Source organism: Eupeodes corollae, chromosome 1, assembly GCF_945859685.1.
Source record: "Eupeodes corollae chromosome 1, idEupCoro1.1, whole genome shotgun sequence".
In the NCBI taxonomy this organism is placed as follows: domain Eukaryota; kingdom Metazoa; phylum Arthropoda; class Insecta; order Diptera; family Syrphidae; genus Eupeodes; species Eupeodes corollae.
The window spans coordinates 234,772,260-234,798,160 of NC_079147.1; the positions used below are offsets into that span (position 1 = coordinate 234,772,260).

At 34.2% G+C, this 25,901-nt stretch overlaps 1 protein-coding gene across 2 annotated transcripts; it reads right to left on the bottom strand.

Moving 5' to 3' along the window:
• Positions 1 to 1,028: 1,028 nt before the first annotated feature.
• LOC129942095 (sodium-dependent nutrient amino acid transporter 1-like) lies at positions 1,029 to 22,400 on the bottom strand. 2 transcript variants are annotated; one of them, XM_056050893.1, is made up of 9 exons: positions 22,258 to 22,400; positions 4,199 to 4,292; positions 3,810 to 4,128; positions 3,523 to 3,742; positions 2,297 to 2,671; positions 2,038 to 2,227; positions 1,706 to 1,982; positions 1,465 to 1,641; positions 1,029 to 1,408 (listed from the first exon to the last, which is right to left on the bottom strand). In XM_056050893.1, the coding sequence occupies exons 2-9, from the start codon at positions 4,256 to 4,258 to the stop codon at positions 1,167 to 1,169; spliced, it is 1,860 nt and encodes a 619-aa protein (XP_055906868.1). In that variant the 5' UTR covers positions 4,259 to 4,292; positions 22,258 to 22,400; the 3' UTR covers positions 1,029 to 1,166. The 2 variants fall into 2 exon arrangements, with proteins under 2 accessions (XP_055906868.1, XP_055906869.1); XM_056050894.1 differs by lacking the exon at positions 22,258 to 22,400 and having other exon boundaries at positions 4,199 to 4,421.
• Positions 22,401 to 25,901: the final 3,501 nt, after the last annotated feature.

The window sequence follows — 25,901 nt, forward strand, 5'->3', positions numbered from 1 at the left end:
CGTTGTATCTTTTCTCAGCATCTTCCTGTTTTGCCTTGGGTCTGGAAACCCGAAGTGCTACCTTGGCTGCAACCAAGTAGTGGTCCGTTCAATATATGGCATATTTCATAAATTGTGAGTCACAAAATAATTTAGTTAGACTCCTTGCTGGACAACAGTCTTCTAAAAGAATCTAATAACAAACATTGTCAATTTGGCCTCTGTCCATGTTTTATATACCTAGTCTGAATGGTAATACAATTATTCTTAAAATAGAATATAATTTGTATTGATAAGAACAGCATCCAACTTAAGTTTATGACCTGAAGAAAACTCAACATCTGATCTTTCTTAATTTATTTAACCTAAAGGCTTGTAATAAATCGGAAGTCCTAAAGGTATTTTGTTTCTAGGTTTTGCTTTACCTGATTGATGAAGTCCTATGACCATTAAACATATGCCTTCTCTGTTTCATGTTTTTACTTATGCTCATATGATTTATATTTGACAGCTGTCACCTGCTTTATGCTCAGTTTTTTTGCAGTTTAGTTTTCATAATGAATAGTCTATTCTTCTCCTAAACAACACTTGTAAATCGTCCAAATGTATTACCAACATATTGGTTCGGTTGCCAAAACGCATCAATTTATTGATTGAAACTTTGGTGAGCACATTATCTTGCATTTGTAGGCCTGTCACTGGGCCTCCGTGATTGTGCTATTAAACACCGCTTTAAAATTTGGTTTCGAGAAAAATGAGTTTAACGTTTTAAGAAGATATAGAGAGCTCTGAGGGATCCTATGATTGGGGCAAGTTTCGACTACTTCTATACACTGATCTCTTCTATTTAGAACGGCTTGACAACATAAGACGCTTTATCAAATGCAATTATTTAATATGGTTGAAATAATTGTCTATACAAATTTTAAAACAGACTTCGAGATGGAAAAAAAGATTTCGACTTAATTGGACTTAAACCCTTTTGACTTTTTCACTTACACTTCATAATTGTGGATTATCCTTTTATTAAATTATCAAAACAAATTAAGTCCTTTAGTATTATTTTAATTCATTTATGATTGTTTTTTATAAAAGAAATGTCCTACTTAACTATCCTTACCACAACATAAGTACATCTTTATACTTAAACTTACAACTTTAACTAAAACTAATCATCTTAAAATAACTCAACCAATAATATTTTCTTTAAATTTAGACCAGTAACTTTTCCTCTGTAAACTGATCCGTTCATTCTCTACCATCATTGCTTGATATGGTATTAACATTTTCTTCTCCAACGGTCCCCAATCGGCCATTGGCAGGAAAGCTCTCAGCAATCTTTCGTCACCAGCTGGTTGTTCGAAGTATCCAATAACACCCCATATCACCAACTGAACTATTCCCAATCCCGATATAAACCAACCAAAAACTGAAAAATACAAATTGGAAGAATTCAAATTGTAAAACTCTTATAAAGGTACTTACTATACATTCCCGTTGTATACGAATAGTCCTTGTATTTGATGGGTTCATACCCAACAAAGGTATAAATCAAAACAGTTATCATAAAGACTGGAGTTATAATACCCCAACAGAGTCGATAGTAGAGACTAGTTTCACTATTTGACATAAACTGTATGTCATTGCAGAATCTTTTCACTCCTGAAACATTATTTTAACGTGCTTCATTTAATTTTAATTCACGACTAATTTTCAAAAATTGTACCATAAATCCATCCGAAAGCTGCAGTTTCAGCAATAGCCACCACCAAAACCACAAATGTGACTCCATAATAATCGACGAAATTCAAAATGAACTGACCTCCGGGAGTAACATAGACAAGCCCTATACCAAAGCCAACTACTGCTATTCCCGTCACTATAATCCAGTGTTTGGTATTTGGAAACTTATCCATGAGACATGTCATAACACAGGTCGCTAGACCGACTTCACTGCCAATTCCTAGAACGAATAGCATCAAAAAGAACAAAACTGAAAAGAGCTTAAAAATATTTATGATAAACTGGAAACTGTCAAAAGAATTTATCTGAACTTACTTGTGGTACGACTGAAAACTTCGAAATCGCATCTGGGTATGACACGAAGGCTAGGCCCGTTCCTCCTTGGACGATCTTTGAAATGTCTTCATTGCCAGTTTCATGAGCTAAATTTCCCAGAATTCCAAAAATTACCACCCCGGATAGAAGCGATGTGAAAGTGTCCAAAGAGGTGACAATATCTGAATCTCTAAAGAACCAAAAACCACCTTATGAGCATTTTTGTATATTTATGTTAATAGAATATGGACCAACTGACCTTTTGACATTGTGAGAGAATTTGTTGTAGGAGGAGTAGATTATAATGCTTCCGAAACAAATTGACAAAGAGAAGAAACACTGCGTCACAGCTGCATACCAGACCTGAGGGGACAACAGCTTATTCCATTGCGGTGTTAGGAAATACAACACACCTGTAAAGGCTCCAGGAAGTGTCAAGGCTTTAATTAGAAGTATGACTAGCACAACATATGGGAATATTGCTAGAAAATATGAGGCCTTTCCAGAACTTCTTACACCCTTGATCATTATTATGGCTACAACGAACCAGGAAAATGCCAGGCACAGCGCTAGATCCCAGTTGGGATAGCCGATTCCATCGTCGATTTGAGTTTTTTCGCGGAGAATAACTTCACTGAAATGGTTAAATATTGTGAAATTATTTAGAATACAAAAGTTCGAGGTTTGGAATTTGGAGAAAGTGAAGTGAGGTATGGTGGAAAGGAAGTGAAGTGAATTTTATATACAAAATATAGTACTCTCAAGAAAGGTTAGTAAAATGATTTTTCCTCGATCTCAACTCCATATGAGCTTACTATAGATTTTTTATATGTACAATAACTTAAGTAAAAGGAAGTGAGTTCAAAGGAAATGAAGTGAACAGAAACCAAGTAATATGAAACGGAGTGAAGTGAAACGAAGTGAAATGATACGAAGAGAAATAAATGAAGTGAAGTAAACGAAGGGAAGTAAACGAAGTGAAGTAAACGAAGTGAAGTAAACGAAGTGAAGTAAACGAAGTGAAGTAAACGAAGTGAAGTAAATGAAGTGAAGTAAACGAAGTGAAGTAAACGAAGTGAAGTAAACGAAGTGAAGTAAACGAAGTGAAGTGAACGAAGTGAAGTAAACTAGATGAAATAAACGAAATGAAATATAGGAAGTGAATTAAAGGATGTGAAATAAAAGAAGTGAAATAAACAAAGTTAAGTAAACGAAGTGAAGTAAATGAAGTGAAATAAACGAAGTGAAGAACACGGTGTAAAGTGAAAAGTATTGAACTCTAATGAAGTGAAATAAAATGAAGCCAAGCTTAATGAAGTGAAAAGTAACTAAGCAAAATAAAGTTAGACAAAGCAAATTGAAATGAAGTGATTTCAAATAAGGCAAAGTGAACTCAAGTGATATGAAAATAAAAGCTTATTGGATGGTATTTGACGCAAACTAAGCTCCATCAACCTATAAATTAACATGGAACTATTCCCTTACGAAAAATAAAATTGTGCTGAAGTGACTTTCTTTCCTTCGTTACCAGTTAAGTTCCCAGTTAAATCCGAATTGATACAAGTTGGTCCATATTCTTCCCGACATTTACTCCATGGCAATTCTGAAGCAAATGATGATATCAGATAACGAAAAGTCAATGCCATCAAGCTCGCATAATACGTTGTTGTCATCGATGTTACAAAAACCATTCCATATCCAACACCTTAAAGCCAAAGTAAAGAATTTACTTAAATGTCAGAATTTGTTTAATCAATTTGTATAGGGCTTACCTCTCATAACAGGTGCAAAGTCAAAGATTCTGATATTACTTCTGCTTGAAAACTGTCCCATTATCATTTCCATGTAGTAAAATGGTCTACCGACTAACACCAGAACAATAACATAGGGAATTATAAAAGCTCCACCGCCGTTTTCCAACGCCACAAATGGAAACCTCCAAACATTTCCAAGTCCCACCGAAAGGGCTATGCACGAGAGCAGGAATTCAATATCGTTTCCCCATTTCTCATGTTCACCTTCAACATCGTCGTTATCAGTGGTGTTGTAGGGTAATTCACTTCCATTATCCACCGCCGATTCTGGTCGATTCTATATTGAATAGAAATATTTTTTTATTCAGTAAAAGATATTTCACGGAGAAGATCGTCTTGGAACTTACCGTAGGTGATAGCTTTAAACCAGTCCTTGTAACATCATCTAAATATCCTTTATTGTCCATATTCTTGTCAAGGCGACCAGCCAAACTATGTCATCTATCAACAATAAAAATCTACATATAAATGATGAAAGATTTGAAGCTACAATCCGGTAAAGTCTAAGCCTGAACAATTGCTATGGTAGTTAGTACTTGGCCTAACTCTCATCAGAAAATAACTCTGCGGTTATTTATGAATCGCATACTCTGTGTGTAAACATAACACTCAGGTTATTAGCATTGTAATTTCAATTTCGATTTTAATTAACTTTTTTGTTCCCAAATAAATAGGGTATGTGCTCTATGCTTCAGCAATCATTAACTCAAAGGTATGAAGACACATAAATGGCAGAGTTGGTAAAAATGATTACAAACAAATTCAAATACAATTTGTTGCAATTTAAAGCTCCAATCACATATCCAATTACTTTATGGTTGAAACACAAACACGCTTCAGCTTCGGCTTCGTCTGCGTTACGTTGGATCTGTTTTGACGTTCCTTTGAATGACATTTCTAAAATGGGAGTTCTGTCATTAGCAGCTGTTTTTTCTCAAAATAAAAAGAGAAATATGAGTTTTGAAATCGAAAAAATTAAATTTATCGCGGAAGTAGGTTACACGGCCTATAATAACCAATCACAATCCCTCCAAAAGCAAATGTATTTTATTTGTTGACTTTTTTACAGGTGTTTAGCTGTCAGACAAAGCAAATGTTCAGCAAATTTAAACTAGAGTTTCCGTTTGGAATCACAACGTAACATTACGTTATTTCGTTACGATTGTCAAATGAAACGTACGGTCGAAGCTTAATTGTGATAACAAGCTTGTCTGTATTTCAGCCATTAAAGTGTTGTTGGAGAATTTCAAACTCAATGACATAAATGTAATTAAAAACAAAATTAATGAAAAAGAAATATACTTATCATTACACAAAAATTTAATTAAATGTTGTGTTTTACAAAATAATTTCTGGAAATGCTATGAGGCCTTTCCAGAAATTCTTACATCCTTGACCATTATTATGGCTACAACGAACCAGGAAAATGCCAGGCACAGCGCTAGATCCCAGTCACAACGTAACATAACGTTATTTCGTTACGATTGTCAAATGAAACGTGAGGTCGAAGCTTAATTGTGATAACATGTATTAAATTCCTATGCCTGGACTCGAAAACGTCAGGAGAAGCCGAAGCTGAAGCGTGTTTGTGTTTCAGCCATTAAAATGTTGTTGAAGAAGCTCAAATTCAATGACATAAATGTAATTAAAAACAAAAGTAATGATCAAAAAGGCAATAAAGTTCTCATTACACAAAAATGTAATTAAATATTATGTTTTACAAAATAATTTCTGGAAATGCTCAGCTCTTTTATACGTGTTGCTTTGAATAAATGATACAAGTCAATTATTACATTAATTGTAATTTAATTACATTTAATTGAGAAGTTTATTTTTTCAATTACAAGTACAATTAATTCCATTGTGTAAAATAATCAATTTCTTTTGTAATTGATATGAAAGTTGAAATTTATTACGGAAAGTAATTGGACAGAATATTAGTTTGCATTCAATATTTTAATTTATAGTTTTTCAGGAAGACGCAGTTCAGAGAACTTAAATATGATAAGTTGTAACCAAATTCATAAAAGTATTATATTTGTATGACTAAACCTCGTTAAACCCTGACGCAAATATTTGAACTGCGAAGTAAATAGCATTCTTATATATTTTGTACGTAATTTAATAAGAGATATCAGCTTTAAGTGACAGTTGTAAAAATGAATGAGTTTATAAAAGAAATCAGAGTTCAAAACCTCATGAATCATTCAAGTACGTTGATTGATTGAAAGTCATGAAATTTGTGTACATGTGGACCTCAGTAAAACCTTCTAGACGTGGTTTAACTCTTGGTACAAATAGGTCCGAAAAATGTACCATAAAAGGGTAACTTCAAAATAAATCAGAACATTTCATATTTTAGCTTTCTTATACTTTATTTTTTCATGATTTCATTTTTGTTTCTTATTATTATTATTTATTTGTATTTTGCACAACAATTTCAAATACAAATACGAGTAAATAAACTTGTAGACAATAATAATTTGCTGCTGAAGCCAATTTGTCAGGTTAAGTTTGAACATATGAACCAGTATTTGACTAACCCGTCAAGGTCGTCCGCCATCGAGTTGTGGTAGACAGAGTAATAGAAAGAGTCTAATTGTTGTATGGCTGTGTCTATACCTAGGTATGGTACTTGCTTGTCATTTTTTAATGTTTACTGAACATGGTTATAAATTTTAAATTTCCGCAAGATTGAAGTAACGTTAAACCAACTCTATTTCTATATAAACAATCTGTTTAATCAGTTTGCGCACTTTCAAATCGAACACAAAAGGTTAAATTAGTCGAAAGATTTTTAAACAGTTTTGTATTGCTCCTGAGATGCGGGGGGAGCGGGAGGTCTTGAGTTTGGAGATTAAAAAGTTATTAGCATGTATTTAAGTTCAATTAAAAAAAATAATTGGGAATTGGTTTTTTTTGAGATTTTTCATTGGAAAAATTAATTTAATTTATGGTTCATTTGAATCTGTCCAAACCCTGACGGTCTCTTTTTCATGAGAGTTATTTTACTCTGATTCAAAAGACAGAGCGATGCTTGATTTGACCTTCAATTTTACTCTATCACGTCAGATTTTTCAGAAATTCTAATATATAAAATTCTCCTGTCACAGTGTTAGTTTCCATACTCCTCCGAAACGGCTTAACCAATTTCAATGAAATTTTGCGTATACATTCGGAAGGGGTTGAGAATAGGTTTTATTTATTTTTTATATTCCTAAGCGCTATGGTTCAATTGCACCAACATCGTACACAATGCAACGATCTTACGACAGCATTCAGTGACACTATGTACAATGAAGCATTGACTGCTATTGAGGATCTTTGCGTTATCATTGCCAAGTTACCACTCAGTGCATTCACCAAATTGAAATGCATCTGATTTAATAGACCGTTAATTGAATAGTGTACTACAATACAATACCGTAGAAATGGCAGCGATTGTTGCTCGTAATGTCCCACTAATGAATGAAGAACAAAGAACCATTTATGACCACGTGCTCGCAGTTTCAGCAGGATAAGGTGGATTCCTTTTTTTGAATGCGCCAGGTGGAACTGGAGCATTCCTTATTTCGCTAATTCTTGCTAAAATATGATCAACTAATGGTATCGCATTGGCTGTTGCATCTTCTGGCATTAAGACAACTTTATTGGATGGATGCAGAACAGCTCATTCTGTATTTAAGCTTCCACCAAATATTAAAAATAACCCAGACGCGATGTGCAATAAAAAAAAAACAATCATCAATGGCCACAGTGCTGAAAACACTTCCTTATTCCGCGCTTAACGTACGCTGGTGTGTTCAACGCGTTCTTAAAATCCTCGAAACTGTGGCGTAATGTTGAAAAAGTACAACTGAAATTAAATATGCGTGTTTAAATACTTCAAGATCCACCCGCTGAAACATTTTCAAAACAACTGTTAGATATAGGCGACGGAAAAGTTACTATAGATAAAACTGGATGCATAAAATTACCGGTCGATTTCTGCACGGTTATTGATTCATTGGCCAGATATTTCCCGATATACACTGACAATATACAATTCTTGGCTGGCTGTCAAAAAGAGCAATTTTAGCAGCAAAAAATTTGGATGTGAACGAATTCAATCTCAAGATACAACAATTGTTACCAGGAGACTTGGTGTCATACAAATCTATTGATACAGTTTGTGATGCTACCGAAGCTGTAAATTATCCAACTGAGTTGTTAAACTCATTGGATTTAACAGGCATGTCCCTGCATAATTTACAAATAAAGGTTGGATCTCCGGAAATTTTGCTTCGTAATTTGAACCACAATAAGTAAGTTATTTATTTCTAGCAAAATATTCTCTAAAAACTATTTATGTGACAAAACAACGTTTGTCAGGTCAGCTAGTTATTTTATAAACTATAGTATTTCAAACAATATTCGAAAAATCTCTTTAAGTAGTTAAAGTTCATCCATCTCACATAATTGTTAAAGAAACTCTTTACTATTTATGCTAGAGTGGTTTTAAACAGAAAAAAGTTTTGAAAGTAATTTTTTTGGTGGTAAATAAATTTAAAAAAAAACTTAAACCTTATGTTTGGAACGTTTTTTAACTTCCCATAGGAAGTTATTGTAATGGGTCCGATTTGTCAAATTGAAAATTTTGACATTTCTCGACGTTTCAAGGTCCCGTGAGTCGAAATAAAAGATTTTTAGAAAGATGTGTGTGCGTGCGTGTGTACGTACGTTTGTACGTCCGTACGTTCGTGACGTTTTCTTCGTCGTCCATAGCTCAAGAACCAGAAGAGATATCGACTTCAAATAAATTTTGTTATACAGATAATAATGCAGAAAGATGCAGAAAGGGCTCTCAAGAAAATTGCAAGGTGAAAATTTTGGTTAACCCTAAATATCTTACGAACCAAAAACGCTAGAGACTTGAATTAAATTTTATATAATAGATTGTAACGTGATACCAAACAGGTATATTTTTTGAAAAATATCAATATAGCGTTTTTTTTTTAAATCAATAAAACTGAAAAAAAAAATTGTCACCTCCAAAATTTTACGACTGAAATATGATTTCATCTCTAAAACAATTTTGTGCAACGAAGAATAATGTTTTTGACATCTGATAAAATTTTGAGAAAAATCTAATTGACAGTTTTTTTTATAAAAAATAAAAATCTAAAAAAAACATTACTCAAAGTTGGTAAAAATTGGATATCGATTCAAATATCTTTTCAAAAACTTTAAATTTAAGCTTCAAACTTATTTTATCTTATAAGAAATATTGTTTTCAATATCGCATTGACAGTTTTTTTACAAAAAAATAAAAACCTAAAAAAAATTAATAAAAGTTGGTAAAAATTGATTTTCGACTCAAATATCTTTTCAAAACTATGAGATATTGGCTTTAATTTACTTTTATCTTTAAAAAGATATTGTTTTTACAACATTCATTAAAATTTTTAAAAAAATCGAATTGACAGTTTTTTTTACAAAAAATTAAAAATCAAAACAAAATTAACAAAAGTTGATAAAAATTGATTTTCGACTCAAATATCTTTTTAAAAATTGTAAATATTGGCTTCAAACTTATTTTATTTCACAGAAAATATTGTTTTCTATATTCAGTCAATTTTATATACAAATCGAACAGTCCGTTTTTTCATTAAAAATAAAATCTACAAAAATTAGTTAGCAAATTTGGTAAAAATTGATACGAGTACATATAGACAAACTTTTAAGCAAGACAAATCGACAGACGGGATGGGTGTGGGTCGCATCCCAGCCTCTTTTTTTTTATTTGAACAGATAGTTAAAATTGAAGTTCAGATTCGAAACCAACGCTAAAAATTAACTGAAAAACTGATTTTTCGAAACTACGAAAGCATTTAATTGAAAATTTCTCAAAACTTCGTATAGTATCAAATAAAGATTCACATAAGTATCTAATAAGTATAAATATAAATACTTAATTAATTTAAACCATATCTAGGAGAACAAGATTTGTACTTTACAAAATCATCATACAATTTTTTGTTAAGAGGTGTTTTATGCCTTGAAAACCCCGATTTTGCTTGTCTTTTTCATATTTAAAGTGGCATATTTTAAAAACCTAGGGTCTATTGCACTATAAACACTTTTCACTTTGCAACATTGCAAAAAAATAATATCCTGGAAAGTTGTAAATGCGCAAAGTGTTTTAGAAAACAAAGTGAAAAAACTTTTCAAATTTTCAGACTTTATTTAAACAGTGAAAAGTAAAAGGGTTTCACCAATTTAAAATACTTGGCAATTAAATCGTACTTTGAAAAGTTGAAAAGTCAATCTTAGATTCAGTGTTGGATTTACGCCTAGGCCCGTGAGGCCCGGGCCTAGGGCGGCATAATTTGAGGGGTGGCAAAATTTTTGAAATGCCAAAATTTTAGAGGCAAAAAACAGTAAAGAGACAATCAATTTTAAAAATTGGTTCAGATTAGTTTTTATAAGAAATTGTTAATAGAATATGCATATTATAATTCAATTCATTAATTTACTTCTTAATCTGAATGGGCAAGATGTAAATTTTTTTAATAGATCAATTATATAGGCTTTATTGAGTAATGTTCTGTAATTTCTGTTCCTTTAGTGAGATTAATCTCACGGGTATAAAGCATTTTGAAATTACTAAAGCTGAATAACTTCTCAATTTGTGTGTGAAATAAAAATACTATAGATTTGCATGTATTAAATATCATTTTGGTATTCATTCAAAAGTGTCAGAACATTTTTTGTTCATAAAAATAATTTTGTATGAAAATAAATCCCGTCTTTTTTCATATGGAATTCTATAACCTTAAACGGTATACTACAAAATGATAATACGGACTTTAAAAATTCCAGAAATGATTATAGTGATAAAACGAGGTATTGTTCAAAAAGTTTATTCCAACGTACTTTAAAAAACGGAGAGATTCATCGCCGTGAGTGGTTTATTTATTCAGAAACTAAAGGGTCTGTGTTTTGTGTTCCATGCGTATTATTTGGTCGAAGTGGTGAAATGAATGCTTTTACTGGTGAAGGATTTCGTGATCATGAAAATTCTGATTTTCACAAAACTAACATTAGTCATTTTAAAGCTCGAGCAGTAGTTCACGGGCGTGTTGATCAACGTCTAATAAAACAATTTGATGAAGAAATAGCGTATTGGAAAAAAATGTTATACCGAGTAATTGCAATTATTAAATTATTAGCAATAAGAGGGTTGCCATTTCGAGGAAACTCAGAACGAATAGGAGATCCCCACAATGGGAATTTTTTAGGAAGGGTACATTTAAAATTGTATGCGCACCCTGGAAGTGGAAATACGTCGTATTTGTCTAAAAACAATTTATGAAGAAATTATATTGTTAATTCAGTTTAAAGTACTACAACAAATTTCCAGTGAAGTGCAATCTGCTAAGTATTTTGGTATAATTGTAGACTCTACGCCTGATATTGCACATGTTCATCAGCTTACTATAATTATCAGATATGTACTTGATAACGGTGAGATTGTTCAAAGGTTTCTAGAATTTTTACCAAATATCGGCCATAAAGCTAAAGATATTGAGGATGCTTTGTTAAAATCTCTCAAAAATAATGGTTTGGACATAATGAACTGTCGTGGTCAATCTTATGATAATGCAAGCAATTTGTCAGGTATATATTTAGGCCTTCAGACACAAATCAAAACAATTAATCCTTTAGCAAATTACGTTCCTTGTGCCGCTCATTCTTTAAATTTGGTAGGATCATGTGCAGTTGAATCAGTAACAGAAGCAGTCGACTTCTTTTCTACTTTGCAAGAACTATACAAATTCTTTACTATATCTACACATCGTTGGGAGATTTTAGTGCAGCGTACAAATTTGAGAGTTTTTCAAGCTCGTTGGTCTGCTCGACATGATTCATGTTATGCATTAGAAAAAGAGTGGTCTGCAATACTTGATGCACTGGAATTTATTGCCGAAAGCAGGGATCAAAAACCGACTACGCGAGCTGGAGCTACAGGATTGCAGCGGAAATTACAGAATTTAGAAACAGCAATCCTAGTCATTGTTTGGAATGTAATTTAAGATCGTTTTAATGCTGTTAGTAAGAAGCTTCAAGAATCTCAAGCTGATTTATCATCCGTTGTTCAGATCTATAACTCTCTGGCTCTATTTCTTCAAGACACGAGAGACAGACAGTTTTCTGATTATGAAGAAAAAGCCGAAACACTATCTGGAGTTCACGATTATTATCGTTATGATACTCATCGCAAAAACCAAAAGAATTCAGCCAGATGAGTCACGGGTAAATGAAAGAACACCTTTTTCTAGGCAAGACAATTTTCGCACAAATGTGTATTACCCTATTCTAGACACTCTGAGTGTACAATTGGCCGGGCATAAAAGTGCATATGAAAAGCTTTACGAAAATTTTAATTTTTTTGATGATTTATCCGAAATAGATACGAACGAATTGAAAAATCTTGCCAATAAACTAGTCAGTAAGTATCCTGACGATTTGGAAGAGACGTTAGGCAATGAACGTATACACTTAAATTTCCAACTGAAAGATTCCTTAGCAAATACGGAAGACGTACGCTCTGCACAAAAAATATGCAATGTATTGCATTATCCGAATTTGGACATTACTCTCCGTATTTTTTTGAGTATTCCGCCTACAAATTGTTCAGGAGAAAGATCTTTTTCCACTCTGAAACGCGTAAAAACCTATTTACGCGCAAGCATGGGCCAAGATAGACTTAATGCTCTTGCAATACTGTCAATTGAAGCTCAATTAGTCCAAGAAATTAATTATGACGATATAATCGACGTTTTTGCGAGGATCAAAGCCAGGAAAAAGAATTTTTAAAATTAATTAATATTGAAAAAAATATTTATGATTTCTCTGTTTAAAGTTTATAACTTATTTATCTGTCATGTTTATTATTTATATTTAAAAAAATATATTTCAATAAATAAAGCTATTTTAAAATAAAAATATTGGATCAAAATTAATGAAATTCAATTTGTCAAAAAGGGCGGCGCATCGAACGAGGCCTAGGGTGGCAGAAAGTCTAAATCCGTCACTGCTTAGATTGTAAGATATGAACTTAAGAAAAAACTTTTACAGTTGAATGTATCTAATTAGCATAAATAGTGCAAAATGAGCTGATCAGAAAAAATAATAAAAAGATAGTGAGTGGTCTTGGAAGTTGTAAAATATAAAAAAATATATAAGCATGGTGTTCATGCCTGTTCACAAAATATTCTTAATTTTTCATTTCCCAGCCAAATTCAATTCCCAGCCAAATTTACGTGCACCCAAAAGTTGTTTGCAAAGGGACTTAAGCATAATAAGTGCGTTTTTTTGGAATTCCATATTTAGTACAGTGAGAAATTGCCAACAAAACGATCCGCAGTCAATGGTGGCTCCAGGGGGGGGTCGTAGGGGTCATGACCCCCCTGGGTGAAAATTTGTTTGCTTTTTCGTATTAATTCCCTTCAATTCAAAACTAATCGTATTACGTTAATGGATATGACCCCCATTATATTTTGAATTATTAATTTTTTGTATATGAAAACAACATTTGTATTTTACTTAATTAAACTTTGTTGCCAAAAGTACTATTCTTGACTAAAGATTGGACCAAGAACATAATATGAATCGGATATTCAGCCCTATTCCAAAAACACAGCACAAATTCATCAACTTTTGACCAATTGACGATCCAGGGGAGGTCATATGAGCCAAAAAGCTTATACAGTTAAGATGTATAAGTAAACATTTCATTTAAAGATTTATTAGTAATTTAACGACATTCACCAAAAAGTGGTTTGCTGCCAAAAACAACTCAAATTTTGATTTTCGCTCAATTTAGAAATAGAAAAAACTTTAGTCATGCTTTAAATTATTTTCATAAAAATTGGTTCTAAGAAAAAGAAAAAATATTCAGGTTCTTAAGAAGAAACCTTGAATAAGAGATCATCAATTATATAATAAGTTGCCTTTGAATTCATTAAACTAGCTTTCATTTTATTATTAAATTTTTTTGAAACACATAAATAGTGATTATTTATTTTAAACTAGAGTTTTTAATCAAATATGATATAACGACGGTAGAGAAGTCGAAAAGAGTGGGTACCTCGATTCCTTCCGTCTGTCTGTCTTTCCTGGCTCCTACAGTCCAAACAATTGTGTTGATTGAATTTAATATTTTCAGATGATTAGTGTAAGGAGTTTTGGTGTTCAAATGGTAAACATGTGCATTCAAGAGGACACAAGCGTCCACATGTTTTTCTCAAAACCGACCTCTGTCTATCAACTCCTACTCTCACCTCCCCGCGGTGAACATCGGGTGCCTAGTACCTCAACTGGAGATTGGGTTCCAACCCCAGTGGAAAGTTGTTGCGGGCAGCAAACGAGAGAGGGGGGGAGAGGTGTTTCCACTAAGGCACCTCTCCTTATCCAGGCGGCAGCGGACGAATTCTCGAGATAGAATCAACGGTGGCGTCTACAGTTCCAGTAAGGTCGAACTACTTAGTGAACACCTTATAGGGCTTCTTTGACATATTCGGAGCCCAGGCCTATAAGGAGCGGTTCATCCGGCTCCCCTTCCTTGGAGTTATACTAAGGATCTGGCCCTCCAAGTTGGTGTTTGTGCCGTCGGGGTGACTTCCTGGCCACGTAAAACCATCATAGTTTCGAAGCAACAACAAGCCTCGGATACGGACGGATTCACTGTTGACAACCCACGCAAACGAAATAAGGACAACGAACTTCGGATATGTACGTGGAATGTTAGGTCCCTTAACAGACCACGTTGCAGCCGAACAACTAGCGGAAGCCCTAAACTGTTGCAAGCCAGATATTACAGCCATCCAAGAAGTGCGATGGGATGGACCGGGCAAACGCAAACTAAATGACTGCGATATCTACTACGGCGACTGCTACCGAGTACAAAGACAGCGTCTATTTGGGTGTGGATTTGTTGTTGGAACTAGGCTCAGGCAAAAAGTCTTGAGTTTCAACAGTGTGAGCGAGCGCATCACGACAATCCGCATCAAGGCTAAATTCGCCAACATAAGCCTAATATGCGCGCATGCCCCAACAGAGGAGAAAGATGAAGACACCAAAGACATATTCTTCGAGCTCTTAGAGAAGACATATGAGCAGTGCCCTGGCTATGACATTAAAATTGTCTTAGGAGATTTTAATGCCAAGCTAGGAAGAGAAGACATCTTTGGTGGCATAATCGGGAGATACAGCCTGCACGACACCACCTCCGACAACGGATTCAGGCTGGTCGATTTCGCTGCGCATCTCAATATCCACAAGGGGACATGGAAATCTCCTGATCAATCAACCGTCAACCAGATTGACCACATTGCGATCGACGCACGACACTTCTCCAGTATCCAGGATATCCGAACATTCCGAGAGGCCAACATTGACTCGGACCACTACCTCGTTGTAGCCAAGGTACGGCTACGGATATCCCGATCCAAGCCAAAACAAGGAAGTACTGTGAGAAGATTCGACGTTAGACGGCTACAATCGCAAGAGACTGCCATGTCCTTTTCCGATCGAGTCTCTAATAACCTCCTAAGGAGTCCTATGCTTCCTGCATTAAGCGTTGAAAACCAGTGGCAACATTGCCTTGCAGCCATCAGAGATGCCGCCTCTGAAGTGCTAGGTTTCACACGGCCACCACAGCGAAACCCCTGGTTTGACGACGAATGCCGGCAAGCTCACGCAGCGAAACAAGAGGCATACAAAACGGCGCTGCACAAAAGGACTAGAGCTGCTCGCGAGCTCTACGAGCAGAACAGGAGAGAGGAACACCGGCTTCTTAGACGGAAAAAAAGAGAGCATGAGAAGCGCGCGATCGAGGAGATAGAGGGATGTCACAACAGGAATGAGGTTCGTAAATTTTACCAAAAGGTAAAAAAAAACCTCCCAAGGGTACCAGCCACGAACCGAAGCCTGTAAAGACGATCAAGGGAACATCGCAGTAGAACCACAGTCGATGCTGAGAATATGGAAAGATCACTTCTCCAAATTATATAACGGCGATGAAGAACCGAATTCCGCTGTAAGGGAGATAGAACCACTCAACCTCGGCGACGCATATCAACAATTCCGCCTACCCGACCTTGACGAAGTGAAGATAGCTATATCTAAACTTAAGTCAAACAAAGCTGCTGGAGCTGACGGCATCACCGCCGAACTATTCAAAGCAGCAGGCGATGACTTGGTACAGAGCATGCACCAACTCATCTGCAAAATATGGTCGGAAGAAAGCATGCCCGATGAGTGGAATCTCAGCATAGTGTGCCCGATACATAAGAAAGGAGACCCTATAAATTGCGCCAACTACAGAGGCATCAGTCTCCTTAACATTGCGTATAAGATCCTCTCTGCCGTATTATGTGAACGTCTGAAGCCATTCGTCAACAACCTGATTGGTCCTTATCAGTGTGGCTTCAGACCAGGAAAGTCCACTATCGAACTAATATTCACACTACGGCAGATCTTGGAAAAACCGAGGAACTACAAATCGATACCCACCATCTCCTTATCGATTTTAAAGCCGCTTATGACAGCATCTATCGGGAACAACTCTACCGAGCAATGTCTAGTTTTGGCATCCCTGTCAAACTCATCTGTTTGTGCAGAATGACAATGGAAAATGCACTCTGATCTATCAAGGTCGGAAAAGATCTCTCCGTTGCATTTGATGTCAAAAAAGGTTTTAAACAAGGAGATGCACTGTCATGCGACTTCTTCAACACCTTTCTGGAAAGAATTGTGCAAAACTCAATCGTCAACACAAGAGGCACAATCTTCCATAGGTCATTCCAATTACTCGGATACGCAGATGATATTGACATAATTGAAAGACCAAACCGTGAAGTCAGTGGAGCATTTTGAGCATTTTGAAGATGATGGCTTTAGTGGTCAATGAGTGCAATGAGGGCAAGACCGAGTATACGCTGTCATCAAAAAAAAACATTGAACGACGACGTCTTTGACAAAACGTCACCATTGACGGCTATAACTTTGAGGTAGTTAAGGACTTTGTCTAGCATCTAAAATCACCATCTATAAGACACTCATCATCCCGGTTCTCATTTATGGCGCTGAGGCCTGGACCCTGTCAAAGAAAGATGAGAGCGTCTTAGGATGCTTCGAGAGAAAAATTCTTCGGGCGATTTTTGGTCCCGAACGCATAGATGGAGAATGGGGGAGAAGATATAACGACGAGCTGTACGGGCTCTACAGCGACACTGACCTAGTTAGCAGAATCAAAGTCCAACGGCTTAGATGGCTAGGTCATGTAGAGCGGATGGACATCAACGATCCAGCCCGGAAGGTCTTCGAATCCAATCCCGAGGGACGGCGCAGTAGAGGAAGACCGCGACTCAGGTGGCGCACCCAGGTGGGAGAGGACCACAACCAACTTGGCGTGCGAAACTGGAGACAGCTAGCTAGGGACCGAGCTGGCTGGAGACGCTTGATGGTTGAGGCCCAGGTCCGCCTCGGACTGTAGCGCCACCTTAAGTAAGTAAGTAAGTAAGTGTAAGGAGTTTTTATCATTTTATTAATACGAAGAATAACAGCAGTCCCCACACAATTTTTTTGGTTCAAACATGTGATTTTTCTAAAACTTTTTCGAAAATTTTGTGTTCTTCTTTCTACAAGAAAAACATATTTTCGTATTGTTCCAGAAGGGTACATCTCAAAAAAATCTTTATTTTGTTCGTAAGAACTAATGGAACGAATTCAATGTTCTTCTTTTTCTGTGCAAGCTCTTGTCAATGGTCAAATTGATGATGATTTGTTATGATCAAAAATGTATTTTTTTTATTTTTAATAAAATACTAATTTTGTTTACAAAACTCGATATCTCAGAAAGGGACAACATTTTTTTACGAAATTTAAATGTAAAATGTTCATATATTTATAAGCTCTTTATTTAGTGCCTATACCGAAAATATTTTTTAAAACAAAATTTAAAATGATTTTCGAAAAAAATAGGTTAATCTAAATTTTTCGACCAGAAAATGGCATTTAAATTTTTGAGAAGAACTTATTTTGGAGGTACATTTTTTAATCTTAAAATATTGGCAACATTTTTAAACAGACTTTTTTGAAGAAATTATCAAGCTCTTAAGACCCAGTCGTGCATTTCATTTCTTTCAGAATTGTTTTTCTGTTGAATACAAAAGATCTTAAAAAATTAAATAAATATACTTTTGCAGTGAATTTGCTTTGGATGCTCTAGAATGTCCCAAAAAATCAAGTCTCACTTTTGTTAAACTGATAGCAAAGTGAAATACATAATTAACGCTTCATATCTATTGATATAAACGTTTTGAAACGTGTAATTTGTGAGTACTAATAACTTTTCTTTCTAAATCATGTTCTTAAATACAACTATTTCCTTAAATTCAAGAACCAAACCTTTTTGTCTCTACAATTTTTAAGTTTTGTTGACGCCTTTATAAGATCCAAATACGAGTAAGCTGATTGATAACGATAATAATAAGAGACTCCCGGAAATTGAGTTCGAAAAAACTACGTCAAAAAAGCCCGACATTTTTACATATCAAATCCTCTCTCATTTTCTGGATTTTTTAGTTTTTGCAGATTTCTTCGCATTAATAGAAATGAAAACAAGAAAAGTGTGTTTTGCTTTTGGAAAAAAGCAACGTTTCAAAACAATTTCCTACATTTCTGCGCGAAATGCACCAAAACATTCTAAGCTATTGTATTTAGGCTCTTAAATATGGCATATTTAGACAACTGTTCGAATCTTGGAATGTTTTCATATAAGTCATCCAAATTAAATAGTTAGACCAAAACTTGCTGGACAACAGTGTTTTAAATAATTTGATACTAAAGTTGTCATTTAAGCAATTATTAAATTTTGTTAGCATCCTTTACAAAACATTAAAGAACATTTTTAATCGGTGTGTAAAAACTCATCTAAGTGTGAGCTTTAAGCTCGCCTCAATTCTTTATATTCCTGAATCGAGTTGAAAAGAGCTTGATTCGGCTCGAATCCCGTTGGGAATCGGAGTCAAGTTGAAATTTGTGAAGAAATACCTGTATGGAAGAGTTGGTTTTTACAGATAATGCATTATGGTCTGTTTATTTGCATATTTGTGTTAAAAAAATATAGTTTTGTTTTAATCAAATTGCAGAAGAAAAAAAGAGGCTGGGATGCGACCCACACTGATAACTTCCCATCCCGTCTGTCGATTTGTCTTGCTTAAAAGTTTGTCTATGTGTACTCGTATCAATTTTTACCAAATTTGTGTACTAGTTTTTTATATAAAAATTACTGAATATCGAAAACAATATCTTATGTGAAATAAAATAAGTTTGAAGCCAATATTTTTAATTTTTTGAATAGATTTTGAGTCGAAAATCAATTTTTACCACCTTTTTTTTTTTAGGTTTTTAATTTTTTGTACAAAAACTGTCAAAAATGTCAAAAATATTTTTTGAAAGATAAAAGTATTTTAAAGCCAATATCTACAATTTGTGAAAAAATATTTGAGTCGAAAATCAGTTTTTACCAATTTTTCTTATTTTTTTTTGTCTGTAAAAAAACTGTCAATTCCATTTTTCTTAACATTTTTCAGAATGTTGAAAACAATATTTTTTATAAGATAAAATAAGTTTTTGAAAAGATATTTGAATCGATATTCAATTCTTACCAACTTTGAGTAATGTTTTTTTTAGATTTTTATTTTTTATAAAAAAAACTTTCAATTCGATTTTTCTCAAAATGATGTCAAAAAAATTATTCTTCGTTGCACAAAATTGTTTTGGAGATGAAATCATATTTTTGTCGTAAAATTTTGGATGTGACAAATTTTTTTTCTCAGTTTTTTGATTTATAAAAAAAACGTTAGATGGATTTTTTTCAAAAAATATATTGATATTACGTTACAATATATTATATAAAATTTAATTCAAGTCTCTAGCAATTTTGGTTCGTAAGATATTTAGGGTTAGCTAAAATTTTCACCTTTTTTCAAACTGCTATGGTAAAAAACCACCCACGCAATTTTCTTGATAACCCTTTCTGCATCTCTCTGCCTTATTATCTGTATAACAAAATTTATTTGAAATCGATATCTCTTCTGGTTCTTGAGCTATGGACGACGAAAAAACGTCGCGAACGTGCGAACTTACGGACGAACGAACGTACGTAGGTACACACGTACGCTAAGACATCTTTCTAAAAATCCTTTATTACGACTCTAGGGACCTTGAAACGTCGAAAAATTTCAAAATTTTCAATTTGACAAATCGAACCCATTATAATAACTTCTTATGGGAAGTTAAAGATACAAATTTTCTGATAAATTTTATTACTGTAAAATTTGCAAAAAGTTGTCTGATATTTCTGAAAGTGAAAAAATTGCAAGATCTACTTGTTTTAGCACCAAACAATATTTGTATTCTCAAACAATTGACAATCAATGAGCTGACAATTAAGCCCAGTGCTTACAAAAGTGACAGAAAATCTTCAACTGTCCAGGTAGCTATTTGACAGTAAATTTTAAGAGATAAGTAGATTTGCTTAATTCTCGGCTGATGGGTAAGATCCTACTAATCGTGTACACTTAACATCTTTAGAAAGAATTTAATATCCAGCTTTTCCGATGGGAAAGAAAAACTATCCGAGTGTTCCTCGATGTTACTAATAATATGACTCTTTCCCTCCGGAAGCTCATCTTTTTATTTTAATAGGACCGAACAAAAATAGATAGCGCATCAGTCCGTTGAGAACTAGAGCCTTGTGAGTTACAACTCTCAACAATACCTGTTTGCGAGTCATGTCAGGGATAGAGGGGACCTACAAGTTTATGCCAAATTCCAACAGCTTTTTTGAGGAAACCCCGTGGCAGGAATTACTCTTGGATGATTTGCCAAGCAGCAGTACTCGTGAAAAAACTTTAGGTGGTACAGGCAGGGTTTGAACCCAATACCTCTAGAACGACAGTCATATGAACTAACATTCACCTCACGAGCAATTGGCTCAATCATATTGAAATTGACAAAAGAAAGACCATTTCTGTTTTGTATCCAAAGAATTCTGATCAACCCATGGAAAAAGCACTAAATTAATCTGTCTAAATTATTAGAATTTACATCGGAATATGAAGTTTCTTTTTGTATAAAAGATTTTTTTCAGAAAGAAGTATTTGACGTTATTGATTGATTATTATAATAGCAAGAGAAGAAATATCAAATATCTTTTTACTTTTCCTTCTAAAATCCATAAAAAGACCACCACTTAAATTTCAAGGCTTATCTCTTGGTTTGTAATTATAATAAATGTAAACCGCACCATGCTTTGGTTCTTAAAGTTTTACAGTCAGCATTCTTATTTTTTAAGTCGCATTTAATAATATTCACTTTTGCTTTTCACAATATTTTGTTTGTTCGTAATGAACAAATCAACTTAGCAAAATAAATATTAATTTTTTGATCGTAGAGATATTTACAACTTAAAAATATGACATATTACGACACTCATTAATAAAGTAAAACAATTAATTTTAAAATACAACAAGTAATGTGTATTATAGAGGTTTTCTCAGATTCAACCAATAAAACAAAATTTTGCTAAAACTTGGAAACTTAGATATTCATCACTTCAAAATCTTCCGACGAAGCTAAAATTCAGTTTAACACCAGCTTAAAGTTCAGCGCTGTCGAATTTTTCTGAAGTATGTAAGTATTATCCTCAATTACAATCGAATTAAAAAAGGTAGAGGCTTAAGCACATATAACGCGTTTTAACCTCACATTCATACCGCATTTCAACGCCTCCGCTTTGTAATGAACTGGAATGATTTTATTCTGTCACGTACGTCGTTCTTTTTAACGCTATTATACATTAATAATTTTCGGTGTGACGTTTTCTAATCTGCTGATGACGTATATATAAATCAACGCTTTGAAATAATCTGAACAGCGAATTCAAAAATCTTAACGCGGACTCAAAACGTCATCTGTTTGCCGAAGCCTTTAGCACATAGACACTTTTTGTGATATTAAAAAAAGTCACTTGAAATTTTTTAAACGAACTTAAAACGCAAAAATTACATATTTGTAGAATTTTTTGTGGAAAATTTGTTTCATTTTATAAAACTTTGTCGAATTCCCATTCAAATACTGTCCAAACAATTTGGTTTAAATTATTTTCTAAAACATAAATACTTCAGCTTCATAAGTGCTTTTCACTTTTTTATTTTTCTTATACATACATACTGTGTCAAAAATGTTGACATAAAGGAACGCACAAATTTCTAAAAATTAATTGTTTTTAAATCGGAAAACACAGCACATGGTGTTTTCACTTTAATGTTCTCAAAAACAAGAAGTCACTTACACGTAGGATAGATCTTCAAATTGAACACACAAAAAATACAGTCAAGCTCTTCGAATCGATCTTTCTCGACTGACTTTATTCTTTGGAATCTTGTAAGTTGTAGGCTTCTTTTTGTACCAAACCTAATTCTTTACAAAATAAGGCAGGGTAGGGTATACGCATAAGGCCTTTTTAATATCGTGTTGTTTTATTGGGCTATTCACCTTGCAGATTGCCAATACCAACATTTATGCCTTCTTTTCAAGAAAAGAAACATTTAATAATAAAGAAAAACTAAAATGTGCCACTGGATCTCAAGAACTTGTTCTTTTAGTTTGAAATTATAGGCTTTGGACATAGAACAAAATACATTTTTTTAATTGTTTCTTTATGACGTTTACTTTATAAAGACATGTTGTCTAACCTGTCATCTTTTCACTAAGACATTTTTTAAAATGTCAACATCAATTTTTATATAAAGATACATACTCGTAAGTGAGTAATAAACGTAACATGGAACGATACGAGAGGTAAATCCAAACTGATAAAATGTTTCTCTGATAAAATTACGAAATGACGAGAGATGCTTTAAAAGCAAACAAAACATTCTTGAACGCCTTTGTCATCTAAGAAGATATCTATTGCTATCAGTAAAATTTTTGGTTTGAAGATATTAGAGTTCAATTTTAAGCAAAAGCTTAGTATTTTATTTCAAAAATAAACAACGCATTTTTAGTTAATTTATTTTGTAAATTCATTTTTAAAATGTTAACGATGTTCATTTTTACTGATCAGCTGACTCCTAAATGTCAAAAAATCGTTTTATTTAAAATTATGACGTCTTTTTACATAAAACCTGTAGTACTGTCATCGTGAGTTTTTATGAGGGCGGCACATTGTGGCTACGGTGACATTTTTTATTATTTTCTATTACAGTTGCTTTTTACTTAACTTTGTTTATAAAACTTCCAACGCCACCTTGAGGCTACGACGAACGTAACAAAAAGCAGCTCCATGAGAATACTATAGATTTTATATACAAAGATGGCGCTCCAATTTGTACCGTGCCATTGACGTCGGACTTGTCAAAAAAAAAACTTCCACATTTTTCATATTTACTGAACAGCTGACTGTTAAATGTCAAACAAAAGTTCGAATTCGTTAAATGATAGCGTTCTAATTTGTACTGTTCCGAAAACATCGTAGCTTGTCAAAAAAAAATATTCACATGAAACCCATAACAACCCTAAAAACCATCACAGGTAGGAACACTGATAAGACTTAAAAATAAAAAGCAAAGTTTATCTCTCGATTTCTTATTCGAATGAATTCATTTGATTGTTTCTTTTTTTTATCATTTTGAAGACTGTAAAATAATAAAGTCATTTATATTATAAGTTTTGAATGGGTTTGATTGGGTATAAAGACTGATGGAAGAATTGCAATACAAAGTTATAAAAATATCTTTACGCGTGTTAAAAATAATAAATCAATTTATCACAAGAACAAGTTTTTAAATTGGGCTTTTTTAAATTGAAATAAAGGCCGTTTCAGCCAATTATAAAATTTATTACATGTAAATGTTATCTCTCTCTCTCTCTCTCTTCCTTTGAATATATATTTTGATGGCATCCTTGACAGGCAAAAAATACCGTTGAGTTTTAATTGAATAAGTGTTTTTTTTTTAAACAGTGTCATTAGTACAGTTGTTTAGTAGGTCATATGGTTCTGGGACTTTAAATTGGGAGCGGGTCAAAATACTGTTTAAAAGAGTTCTGAATCACCTTCATTCTGTGTTATGCTGTTTGGTCTTAGTACTGCACTATACTTAAATTCTTTATCTCAAAATATTTAAATTGTTTTCTCGTGTTCCATTTTATAAGAGTTCGTTCGTATATCATGTTCTACGGATGTCAAGACCTTTCCGTGCTAAAGATGGCGCTGTATATTTGTTGACACACATCTCAAAAATAACACCCTTTCAAATTTATGTGAAATCGAAGTTTCTTTACACCCTACCCTCAACACTTCTTGTAGAGTAATATTTTCCCATGAACTGAAAAACCTATTAGAGAAGGAAATCATTGAAGGCCTAGCAGACCAATTTGTTACCGAATGAAAAAAAATTACAAAATTCGTAGAGGGCAAAGTGATCAACACTCCTCTCTATCACTACTATCATTTAATTTGTATGAACTCCCTTCTGAAATTAAAATAGGATTCTTAAACTCTAAAGTTGAAACATATGTACCGAAACCGATGCAAAACAGCTGTCCAAAGTTGTGACGTATGCAGCTGCTGACAAACAAAGAACAAATATTGAAGTACGGGTTAAGAAGGCCTGTGTTGCCTTCTACGCATGCAGCAAAACTTAAGTCGAAGATGATTTTATGGACGTACACAGCCGTAGTACATCCAATCTTAACATATGGTTCGATTGTGTGGTGGCCTGCTCTTAGCAAAGCCTATAATATTGATAAGCTAAAGAAGGTTGAGAGAACAGCTTAAATGTAGCTAAATCCTTTAGGCCTCCTGACATTGCTAGCGTTTTTCAGGCTGAACTGCTGGCAATAAGGAATTCATGTAAGATACTTAAACAAAGCCCAAACCATAACCTAAATGCGGCTATCTTCACAGTCAGGCAGCTGTCAAAGCCATTAACTCGGCCACATCCTCATCTAAATTGGTCCAGCAATGTCGCGATGAGCTTGCGAGCCTAAATATTAACCTCGGTGTCAACCTGATCTGGGTTCCGGGCCATAGCGGTATTGTGGGAAATGAACGGGCTGACGAGCTAGCCAGGCAAGGATCGGCCCTTCATAGCTCACTTGCGGAAATGGTTAACATTCCTCTTGGTGCTATGAAGAGTAAAATCATTTATATCTACCAAACTGAATCAAACCGAAAGGTGGAGCAATTTACCCAACTGCATTATATCTAGGAAGATATGGCCCACCTATAACAAAACCCGTACAAAGGATCTTCTATGCAGGCCAAGCCAAGGCATAGTCAGGATTGTTGCGGTTTGTACCGGACATTGCCCTATAGGAGAAGTTGGGTATCTCTTACAACACATTTTGCCGTAGTTGTAGTGACCAAGGAGAAAGTAAAACGACAATCCATTTCCTCTGCAATAGTCCTCCTTTGGCAAACACTAGAATGAAATGCTTTGGAAAAGCATTCTTTCACGAACTTGATAAGCTATCTGAGACAAAGATTAGAGACCTAATCTTTTTTCTCAATGCGACAAAATGGCTCTAACATAATCGCTATGAAGCTTCTCTATAAATCTTTCCCTTTCTATCGCTAATTGGATCTCAGGCTAGGTTGCCTTGAGATCGCCATTTATACCTACCTACCTTGTCCATGTTTCTTGGCAAATGCTAATCAACGTTTTAAAATTTATTTTGAATTGTGTGGTTTTTTCCGAACAATGCAACCTCGCAAACCTGCTTCCAGCAATCGGTTCCTTATTGTTCTAGACGTTACTCCTGCACTTAATTGGCATGACACAGCTGAATGAATATCCTTGCTGGTCGCAAAAGGGTTGGCCTTGCTAAGTCTACAAATAAGTCTGTTCTCTTTGGCAGATGTTTTTCTTGCACAGTTTTTTTCTTTTGGAAGATTTTATGCTGCCTGTCTCCCTGTAGACCTTAAATGCTCCA